The following is an 11,599-nucleotide window of genomic DNA, read 5'->3' on the forward strand; positions in this document are numbered from 1 at the left end:
GAAAAACATTAGGGGAACCAAACGTTATTTACTCCTCTCAAATATCGTGCGTGGTGTACCAGTCTTGTTCTGTTCTTTGTTCATTAAACCACTCGAGAATCTTCAAACTCTGCCTTTGATCGAATACGACGACGCATCCTCTCTCATTCTCCTGAACTTTAACTGAAGGTATGAATCTTTAAATTACCACTCTCTCAATTTATCCTTCGATTTTTCTTTTCCTCTTATTTAGCTCTCAGTTTAAGCTCTTGTTTAATCCAGCCTCAATTTTAAGGTTTTTTTTTTTTTTTTTGAGTTAGGGATTACAAGTAATGTGTGTTCTTTTCATTAAAAAAATAATTTTACTTACTGTAAAATTCTCATAAGATTGTGTAATTGATTTCTTGAATTCAGGATGGTTCCAGATATATCTTTGAATATTTAGCTCTAAAGTTGATTAGTTCTTAAAATTTCAGTTTGGTTCTTGAACATTTTGCAGGTATCATTTTGACCTTGATTTAAGTAGTTCATATGGCCGGCATCAGGTTCTCAATACTAAAATCACTTTGTAGTAGTTCCATCTATCCTTCTTTCAAACCACGATTGCTACATACTTCTAACTCTTACTTCAAACTCGCGAGATATGCTGAGCAAAAGCACGTAAAGCTATCCTGTGCAGTTGTGAATAACAACTACGACAACAGTCGGTTGCACTCCGCTTTAAATTCTATTAATAATCAACTTAAAGTTCATGGTTTTGCACCTATCGGTAAAACTCAATGCCACAAAGCCAATGGTGTTTCATCATATATACCCACATCGAAAAAATTTTGCTCACGGAGATTGGCTACATTTGCTTCAATAAGCCCCTTCCTGGGCCATCGATCATATTCTTCTTTCTTTGGTAGCAAAACTCATAAATCTACAGAAATTGATGTTCCAGCTGCATCTAGTGGGAGTGAAACGGATGTTAGTAACCATGGTATTGTTGGAAGTGATTCCTTTGATAAAATTAAGGATGCTTGGAAGAGTGTAGTAGATGGAGTAAGTTACACAGGACAAAAGGCTAAAGATGAACTGAGCCCACAGATTGAACAGTTGCTTGATGCACATCCATATCTTAGGGATGTGATTGTTCCAGTTAGTTGTTATTTGACTGGAACTGTGTTGGCTTGGGTGGTGATGCCTAGGGTTTTGAGGAGATTTCATAAATATGCAATACAAGGTCCTGTTTCTTTACTATCTGGAGGCTTATCCATCGAGCAAGTTCCTTATGAGAAAAGTTTTTGGGGTGCTTTGGAGGATCCAGTGAGATATCTGATCACATTCATGGCATTTGTGCAAATGTTAGTTGTTCAAATTCAACATTTCCCATGTTGGCATTGTTTATTGTTTTCATAGTTTGACTAATACTTGTGGCTATGACTTTTAGCGGTATGATGGTAGCTCCAACCACTATAGCATCTCAATACCTTGCTCAGGCGTGGAGGGGTGCAGTTATCCTTTCATTTGTTTGGTTTTTGCATCGGTGGAAAACAAATGTCTTCACCCGTGCTATGGCTTCTCAAAGTATTGCAGGGCTTGATCGGGAAAAGATGCTAGCTCTAGACAGAATTTCATCAGTTGGTTTGTTTGTTATAGGGTTAATGGCTTTAGCAGAGGCATGTGGGGTGGCTGTGCAATCAATCTTGACAGTTGGTGGCATAGGAGGTCAGTGTTTGTTGTTAGCGACATGTTCTCTTTTGTTTTTGTTTCATTGACAATGATAGGAAAGATGTTATCGTAAACAAAATTTTAAATTTAATCAAACTTTCTTGTCTTGTAAATTTAGTTTTACATTTCCTTGTAGTTAATTGTCGATACTTATTCTAAACGAGAGAATTAGTTACAATTTGCCTAATGCATTCATCTTCTTGTGCTGCATGTTATATTCTTTAAGATTTATAATCTTTTCTCACTACTTCCATGCATGTGTAAATCATTTGATTTCCTTTATGATTTATCATAACTAGAGGTCTGAGCTTCAGATATGTCAATGGGTACGTTCTATTTGTCTCATTACTAAATTTTCTTAACCAGAGATGTCTGAGATTGTACTTGTTAATTTATTTTTCTGGGAATTGTGTTTCTTTGGCCTTGACATCATTGTTCTGTACTGTTCAGTCTGCTCTATAAACCAATGACTAAGATCATCAAAATAGGGCTTACTGCGTGGCTACCCACCTAGATCTGATTCCTTGGCTTGACAATTTTTCAATTCGACTGCACTCATGTCTGTTCCTAGAAGTGGGAAATAATACGCTTATAGTATATGCTTTTAGGTATTCAAGATAGAAGTTTGAGTATCTTAATGGCTTTTCGACACTTTTCACTGTTGGTGTTTTCTTTGAAAAATTATGGTTGGTTAATTTAACAGACTCTGTTCAAGTTTTTAAAATGGACATGAATGAATTTTAAAGATTTCTTCATTGCATTTGTTTTAAGATTTGACTCTTCTTTAACGTTATATATTTTGTTTTAGGAGTGGCTACCGCTTTTGCTTCCAGAGATGTCCTTGGGAATGTGCTTAGTGGATTGTCTATGCAGTTCTCAAAGCCCTTTTCACTGGGAGATACTATAAAAGTAAAAAGAGTATATACATCATTGAAAATGATATTTATTTCTTTCTTCCAGATTGGCAATAAAGTTTGCTGAAGCAGAGACTTTATGCTGAAACAGAGACTTTCTGTCTTTTTAACTACCATCCATCGCAGTTGCCACACATGTCCTATAAGGGAGGTCCTCAATAGAATAAGAAAATTTCCATCTCCTGAACCTCAAGGGAGATTTAGTTAGATTTTTCCTCTTGTTTAGTTTCATTGAATTGGTCAAAGTAAAATTACCTATACGGCTCACTTTTTATAGATCAAAGATTTCTTTAATCTAGCATAATTATAGTCCTACCCTTGTAAGTGCTTTTATATTTTGAAAGAATAAAAAGAAAAGAAATTTGTGCTTCTAGCTCTTATGCATTTGTTGAAAAATGTTTATTTTTTAATTACTTTTTCTTTTATTGTCTTTCTTTTCTGCAGGCTGGATCCGTTGAGGGTCAAGTGGTGGAAATGGGACTTACCACGACAACATTACTGAGTGCTGAAAAATTTCCAGTCATAGTTCCAAATTCAATGTTTTCTAGCCAGGTGGACCTCTTTTTCCCTCCATTTATTCTTTAATATCTTTTGCAAATTATGATCTTCACTATCAAGCCAACTTGTAGTGTGCAAACCATGTTCATGCTAATTTACTGTTGTTAAAATCATCTCAGTGTAGGTTTATTGATCACATAGACTGCATCTGCTATTCAGGTGCTAATGGACAGTAAAACTGGAAATTGAAATACTAGTTACTGGCCCAAAACAGTCAATCTGCACCAGATTAGGATATTAGATGACAAATTGTTTGATTAACACTGCTGAAATGTTACCTTTGCATTTGAAGTAGATTCAAGGATACTTCATAAAGCTTAATGGATGTAACACTTCATAAAAGTTTTAGAATTTAATCCCTGGAGCCTTTAACTTTTACGTTGATTGACATTTTCTTGAGATCATGGATTCCATAGATCGGGTCTAGAATTTTATGCATGTTTCCTAATTGGTGATCAATGTTGGATAATTTGGTTGGTGATTGCAAAAAGCTCTTAAGAACATTGAATGGTAATAATAACTTTTGGACATGGTATTATGGAGCAGTATTACCTTGCTAAACATTTATCAAGTTATATTCTAAATCCTTTTGTGAATATTTGGAGTTCCACATTCTATTGTAATCTTATGTCGTTGTTCTATGAGGACTTAAGTGTTGGATGTTCAAATGTTGATTTATACTCTCTTTATGCCTTGAAATACTTTTATGTATTTCTCTTGTAGCCGATTCTTCAACACCAAGGGTAATAGTTCAAATGACTAATATTTCTTGGTAATTGCTTTGGATCTTTATTTTTTATCTTGAAATGGTTGTGTAGTTATCATATTGCCTATGCTTCAATATCAAGGCTAAGTTCAGATGACCAACTTTCATCAAATTGCTCTAGCTCTGTATTTTTTTTTTTTTTTTAATTACCTCTAGCTCTGTATTTAGAAGGGTAAGGGGAAACTTTTCTGTTGGTCTCGTGGTGAACAAATTGACACAAAAACGCATGCATGGTTTAGTTGTGCATGATTAACAACTTTTATGTTAATAATGTTCCACAGCTTGGATGTTTTTCGGTCATACGATTTACACATCGTATATCTTTTTCAGTTAGAGAGATCTTAACATCTACCTTGTAAAATTTGCAGGTAATTGTGAATAAGTCACGTGCTCCATGGCGTGCCCTGGTTATCAGAATTCCCATGCACATTGATGATTTGGACAAGGTTCCCCAAATATCAGATGATGTTAAAAGCATGCTAAGATCGAACACCAAAGTTTTCTTGGGCAAGGAGGCTCCTTACTGTTTCTTGTCTCAGATAGAAAGTTCCTTTGCAGAATTGAATGTTGGATGCAATCTCAAACAAATGGTTAAGTTCCTTTTTTCCTGCTTCAACTGCATTAATTTTATCATTCTAAATTAAGTACAGAACTAGAACCTGGTGGTTATGTTATTCGGCTTAAGTTTAAAAACTGTACATTGCAAATATCATCTGGTCAGTATTATTGGCTTTTCTACCCCCGCTTTATTTTGTGTCCCCTGGCCCACTCACGCCTTATACCTACCCGCAAAGTCCGATCCCCTGAGTGAGTATGATTTGATTGGAAGATTTCTTTGTGCGGTAATGAGAGACCTTGCCATCTTAAATAGCAAGAATTTGCAGACACTGTGATTCATTTATTGCTGAACATAAGTGTCAATGGCTTTCTGTGTGGTTTTATAACTTTAATGAGTCACTGATCTCTATGGTAGTCGACCGATTGAATTACATATTTAATTATTTCTTCTTCCTTCTGACTAATGTTTTATATGCTTAATACTTGACATTTCTTATTTCAAGTCTGGTGTGCTTTGATATGTACTTCTCATATTTGTTTTCCATTTTCTAAAGTCTTTCACTTTGTACATGTGACTTCAGAGCAAGGATGAGCTATACTCTACACAACAAGACATTCTTCTACAATCAGTCTGGATTATCAAGGAGCATGGTGCATCATTAGGCAGAAAATACGACAGTGATTAGTTGATGATGATACAACCAAAAGACAACAGTGTCCTTGCAGAAGTTCAGCCATGCTGGTAGCAAAGCATGGTAGGTGTTCTTGAAGTTAGGTGAAGCAATGATGGATCATTGCCGAAATAAGGTGGCCAACTGCCTTAGAAAAGATGATAGTATCAAAGGAAAGACAGCAGTCGAGGCCCGAGGGCTTGTGCAAGGGAAGCTGACAGTTCCTTTATATTGGAACCAAACCAAGATCACTGCATAACAATTTTGTCCAGTGTATAAACCATGAGCAATGATAGTGTCAATCACTGCCAGAAATCCAAAAACATGGGAACTGCAGAAATGAAACATTCAGTAGCCGTCTGGTAATTGGTATGTGGATGATTATGCCATTGCGTCAAGCAGCAAAAATCTCAACTCTTCAATTTATCGCATATTTTCGGGGAATGCTGTGCGGAATTTCCCTAACTTATTAAGGAAAACCTTTGCTGTGAATTAAAAAATTGAATAAATAAATTGGAAAATTGAAGCAATATCCTAGTGAACTTTTAAATAACAAAAAAAATATAGGAAGCCTACCTAAGATTATTAGCTTAAATCAGCCTTCCCATGTCGAGATAAGCATCCACAATTTCAAATCAAATTGCTAGTAAATGATTTTTAATTCCAATTAAAAGTCAAGATATAAAGCTCAGATAAGTTTTAATTAAGTAATGGTTCCCCATACAAAAATTTGCAGTTAGATTCCCAGATATAACTCTTTTCTTTATGGGATTTTGAAAGCAACTTCTCATTTGGTTAAACTACAACTTATATGCCACAGAACCAAAACCATCTAGTATCTGATACCACATTGATACAAGTAGTTGTAAGGGAAGAAAAAGCGTCACTACTAATGCTGCACTGTTTTGGTTGCGTTCAAATATACTTTCTACAAAAAGATGACTCATATGAAGATTACAAGACCAGAATTTCAAAATCAGACAATGAAAAATAAGATACTAAAAATTCCAAGCATTTACAGAATACAACGATGGCTCACCACAATGAGATGGCATCTCGTCAGACTTCCGAGATATGTCCCTTATACTGAATGTTATAATGAGAGCATCTGCAGGATTATTTCTGGCACCTTGCAGCTGTATAGATACTATATTTCCACATACTCCTTAAATAGTTGACCCACAAAACCAAGGAAACCCGTCCAAGATTAATTCACATAATTGACAACAAACAACATCAATGCACACCCGAGCAGTAATTTAACACCAGTTGACCACGACTCAAGATCTGCATGAAGGTAAAGTGATGCCTCCACAAGCAGCAGCAATTATTATGTACAGCAACAGAACAATTAAGCCTGTCAAGAGGGCCCTGTCACAAATCAAGATATGAGTCTCTATGCATAAAAATGTAGGTAGGCTATAGCTGACAACAAACATCTACAGAAGACTGAAAATTGTTGTTAGAAACATCACACCCATTCAATTGACGATGAAATGCGTAAGACTCTGACATTTTACTCTCTCTCTCTCCCTCTCTCTCTCTCGGTATAAAGCTTATAAAAGACAATGTCAATAAATCACAGCTTCAGAGCAAAACTGATAGAAAGTCTACAGCAAACAGTTGAAAAAATTTCAAATGTACCAGATGATCAACAAGACGATAGAAATGGAATGAGTTCTTCAAAAAAGTCTAAAATCTTGCAATTTATTAAATTCGAAAATAAGAAAGTTAAACGATTGGCCTACTCATGTTTCTACAGGTCAAAGTTAAATGGCCGGCCTACTCATGTATATACAGCTCGAACCAACTGAAATATTATAAACTTTTAGAGTTTTCACTATTTATTTGCATAAATGTACTCCCAACCAACATTTGAGTTTTCATGATGCCCTTTTTACTACTCCTTACCCTCTCATGCTCACTTTTGATTGTCCTTTTATCCAATAGATCTTTAGCATTGATGGCTCAATTACAACCATAATCGTACTTAGCATTCCAGGGGATGAAAATTTTGTTAATCGTTCTTTTCAGAATATTTCCACAAGTTTAGGAAGAATTCAAAAATTATTGCCGTGTTTGCAGTTGCGAAAAGCAGGCTTCAACCAGTTTTTATATCATATAGCAACCGTAAGTTTTAATCAAATGATAAGCCTCCATTATCATAAAAATGTGTGACATGCTAGAAATCTACTGATATAATGTAATCTTTTCCATTAATATAAAGAGAAATAACAAAAAGTGATGTAGGAAACTCAAGTTAAAGATTGAAATTTCTGTTTTATGGATTTAGAATGGGGAAATAATCGTATGGTTCCAAGATTAAAGAATGTTCCTTGAGCATGTTTTGATAAGTTTCCCAAGAAATCTAAATAATAGAAGGAACTCCAAAGGACTTACAATAGCTTAGCATTTTTCATCCAAAGCGCTCTACGAAGGCGCTTAGACTGTTTCCTAAAGTGAAATGCGCCGTCTTGCATTGTTGCAGTTTTGTCAACAAGAAGCTCAATCCTATCACCTCTCTCCAATATTTTTTCAATATTCTCCACCATGATGGTGCGTATCTGAAAATTGCAATGCTTGTGAGCAAAATCAAATCTGATAAAACTTCATTGTACTGAAACAAGTTTAAAAAGAAAAAAAAAAGCCTAAATTTCTTTACATGTTTTAAACGCTAAAACCTTAGCCAAAAACCAAAAGGAAAAATACATGATTATGAATATATCAATGCATGATGGAAAACGTGAAATAAATTAAAAGTGAACCAAAAACATCAGTCCAAGATAAATATTCAAGCAGATGAGAAGATACTTGCCTCACTAACTTCCCCTCTCACACGATTGAGAGTATCTGCACTAGGATTGCTGGAGAAAAATTCCATCTGCTGATGCAATACCCTTGAAAACTCATCATTCATAGCATAGGCAGGTGCATAGTGGGCTACTCTGCCATAGTTTTTCATGAACCTCATTTGAATATCCTCCAAATATGAAAATGGAATTCTTCCTGGAACAAGGGAAAACACAAGTATTATAATTCATAACAACAATTAATATGAGCGTGATTGTTCATGGGTATACCCATATGTCAATCTATATAGCATGCATGTAAGATGAATGGATCCAGCAAGGAGATTGTGTCTGCAGAAACACTTAGGTATAGCAGTTTCAAATGAAAAAACTAACAGTTCAGAAATTAGGATTCAAAATATAGTTTACATCTTCAAAGCTTACTTATGTTCAAAAAGCAGTACAGGAGACTTAACAAATTTAAGAAATATGGTTAAGAGAACTAAACTTCGACAAAGAACTCATCATCTACATTTATAATATATAAAGAGATATGTGTAAGATAACAAAGAATCACAAACTAAGAAGCCAGATAAATGACATTGAACATAATGATAATTTTAAGTTCTAGAAGAAACACAGAGTTTCTAAAATCAATGATAATGTAATATATCATTTTGAACTGTAGATAAGAGTGGTGTTGTTGAAAGTAAAGACTGGAATGAATAGAAGAATCACTCAACTGAAATTATTTAGAATTGCCATCCATCAGGTTGATCAGATGAACTAAGAACTTAACAACCAATAAGACATAACTTAAGGAAACAAAACCAGAAACCTACAGCATGAAAAGATTTTGCATAGCACTCCCATGGTACCGTTCTAGGTTAAGGGATTCAATACCAGGAGTATTCCCAGTAACAAAGAGTAAGAAGTTCTGAGAACATTAAAAATCTTCATAGCTTCAACCTCCAAGGCCTCACACACTGGCAGTGCCAACGAAGTACACATGCTTTCAAACTTTCTATAATTATTGAGAACTGAGGGCAGCCATAAGACCTGGTAAAGTTTACAATTTGACGGCTTCAAGGATAATCCCATAACCCATACATACAATAACAATGTAATCTCATACAACTGAATTCCACCTTATTTCAGATCAATATAGAGAATGAATTAAAAACTTCATCCTCTATCGAACTGAATTCCAAGGTATTAGAACTCAGTGCTTTCAGCCACAACTTCCTGAATCCTGTATGGTTAAAGGTGTACGGAAACACAATTCAAATCTTCCGGCGAATGGTGATTCGAATAAAAAGTTGCATAATCCTGTATTTCTTTCTACTGGAGCAATTACAAGTCACCACTCAATTGCATAAACATTTAAGAAATAAATAGTAAAAATTTTCAACTCAAATTTAAAACTTTAAGCTCGTGATGCAGCCATAAACATAATTAGCAGTAAAAACAACGATGGGACGAAGAAATTTTTTATTTAAAAAGAAAAAAGAAAAAAAAAACATACTGCCGAAGGTGTCGTTGGCCATACAGAGGAAGGTGAGGCCATCGGATCTGAGTATGTGAAATATGTAGCGATCCTGCGAGAAACACACCCTGGAGTCGGACTCCGCCGGCAGTTTCTCAATAATCCGTCTGGCAACCGCCCCTGTGTTCCCCGTCACGGCGCTGAATTCCGCCAGTACCACCGTACCTCGCGCCACCAGCGCGTAGAGTATCGCCATATCTGATTATTTAAATTATTATCGTTGTTGCTATAATTAATAAAGATTTGTTTTTATTTTTTAACATATATACGAATTGCTTATGTCAAAAAAACTAGCCTGTAGCATTTTGATTCGAATGATGTTTAGTTTATTAAATGTTTTAGTTGGAGTGAATTTATTGAAGAGGCCAGCTGCACTGTCTCTGGCCGGTAGCGGTAAGTCCACGAAACCAAGGCTGTTTTGGTTGAGAAAGATTAGCATAGCGCAGGCCCGCCTACTTGCTTGCATAGGATGGGCCTGCCACCTCAGCAGCTGATGTGGCAAGGCCTATCCAATGAGATTTTTTTTTTACTTTTAATTTTAAATTAAAATTCGATGGGTCCTAAAGTAGTCCCAAAGTTATTAGAATAATTCATGAAAAAAAATGCTAAGATGCTTAATTCCCCCAGCTTCTCATATACATAATTCAGCCATTCACAAACTTCACTTTCTCAAACTCCAAATTGTCCGTGATACAGAGACGTACGCAGATTAATCATACAATTGACTTTATTTACAAAACATAAAAATAATTGCTTTTTTTTTTTTTTATTATATTACTACATGGGAAATCCAAAACTGTGGAATCCTCCTATGGATCTTCCTTGATCGTTGAAGTCACTGGGTGAGCCCAATTGATGGGTCTCAAGCTGATCCGTCAATGGCCCAACCCAACTCGGGTCATAGGATTGACTCGATGAGCCGGCATCCACGGTCGTAATATCATGGATGCTGGACCTCTTCTTATCTTTCCTCACAGAGTTCATGCGTAGAAAGTATTTCTGTGCATGGCTGGCCACCTGAGTTGGTGTCCTCGAAACGACGGCGTTCCTTGAAATACTCCTCCAATCTCCTTTCCCGTATTTTTCTAGTCCAATTAGAAACAGCCTGAAACAAAAATATAAGTAACAAATTTGTTAAGGCAGCATGTTTTTCTTGTATTTGTGAAAGAATTTAGGAAGCAATTGAAAATATATTTATTAATCATTTTTATTTGAAAATTTTTAAAATCACTTTTTTCATAAAGTTCATCGACAAGTAGAATTTAGAACCAACCCAACAGATTGCGTGATTCCCACTTTCTTTTTCGAGTTAATTTTTCATAATTGCCAACTCATTTATTTTCTTTTTTCTTAATTCATTAAAACAAAATCAACCAGGTCTGGACAGATTACCGGAAAAAAAAAAATTAACCTTCAAACTTTATACTAAAGGAGTTTCTTTTTTTTGAAGAAAAAATAATTTTGATTTTTTTCATCGCAAAATTACTCTCAAAAAATGATTAATCACTACAACCAATTATATTATATATATTGTGTGCAGTGTGCCTCAATTATTAAGAAAATAGAAATTAAAAAAACAAAAAATTATAAATTAACAACTTTTCAAAACTAAAAAAACCAAGCACAAAAAAGTAAATAATAATCTATAAATTTTTATTTTCTACTGACCTGTGCTCCTCTGCAGTCCAAGGAACGCCCTTCCTCCGCTCGGTCTCCCTCTCTCTACTCCTATTACTATTACTCCCCAAACTCGCTCCGGACTCAGCCACCCGACCCGGCGAGTCCATCTCGTCCTCGTAACCCGGCAACTCAACCAGCCCCGCCTCAATCTTCCTCAAATCCAGAACCAAATCGTCGTACCGTCTCTGCACATCCACCGAACTCTTTCCCGGAACCTGCCTCGCGATTCTTTCCCACCTCCCCGGCGTTTCCTCGGGGAACGTCACCAGCGCTCTCTCGAACAGCTTGTCTTCCTCGCGCGTCCACGACGACGAGGTCGACGCCGAGTACAAGTAATCAATCTTGTTATGAATCATTTCTTTTTCTTTTTCTTTTTCTTTTTCTTTTTTGATATCTTTTAAGGTTTTGCGTGGATTTGCGGTATT

The 11,599-nt window shown here is 35.7% G+C and overlaps 3 protein-coding genes across 3 annotated transcripts; 1 reads left to right on the forward strand and 2 right to left on the reverse strand.

Moving 5' to 3' along the window:
* LOC102624929 (mechanosensitive ion channel protein 1, mitochondrial-like) lies at window positions 1–5,548 on the forward strand. The gene is made up of 7 exons (XM_006487848.4): window positions 1–168; window positions 479–1,325; window positions 1,412–1,689; window positions 2,501–2,601; window positions 3,051–3,158; window positions 4,299–4,520; window positions 5,070–5,548. Exons 2-7 carry the CDS (start codon window positions 511–513, stop codon window positions 5,172–5,174), a joined length of 1,629 nt encoding a protein of 542 aa, XP_006487911.1. The 5' UTR covers window positions 1–168; window positions 479–510; the 3' UTR covers window positions 5,175–5,548.
* A 474-nt stretch (window positions 5,549–6,022) lies between these two features.
* LOC102624644 (vesicle-associated membrane protein 714) lies at window positions 6,023–9,821 on the reverse strand. Its single transcript, XM_006487847.4, has 4 exons — window positions 9,474–9,821; window positions 7,975–8,165; window positions 7,560–7,723; window positions 6,023–6,530 (listed from the first exon to the last, which is right to left on the reverse strand). Exons 1-4 carry the CDS (start codon window positions 9,688–9,690, stop codon window positions 6,440–6,442), a joined length of 663 nt encoding a protein of 220 aa, XP_006487910.1. The 5' UTR covers window positions 9,691–9,821; the 3' UTR covers window positions 6,023–6,439.
* Window positions 9,822–10,105: 284 nt separating this feature from the next.
* On the reverse strand, window positions 10,106–11,599 carry LOC102624360 (transcription factor SRM1-like). Its single transcript, XM_006487846.3, has 2 exons — window positions 11,163–11,599; window positions 10,106–10,599 (listed from the first exon to the last, which is right to left on the reverse strand). The coding sequence occupies exons 1-2, from the start codon at window positions 11,528–11,530 to the stop codon at window positions 10,272–10,274; spliced, it is 696 nt and encodes a 231-aa protein (XP_006487909.1). The 5' UTR covers window positions 11,531–11,599; the 3' UTR covers window positions 10,106–10,271.

Source organism: Citrus sinensis, chromosome 8 (genome assembly GCF_022201045.2).
Source record: "Citrus sinensis cultivar Valencia sweet orange chromosome 8, DVS_A1.0, whole genome shotgun sequence".
NCBI lineage: Eukaryota > Viridiplantae > Streptophyta > Magnoliopsida > Sapindales > Rutaceae > Citrus > Citrus sinensis.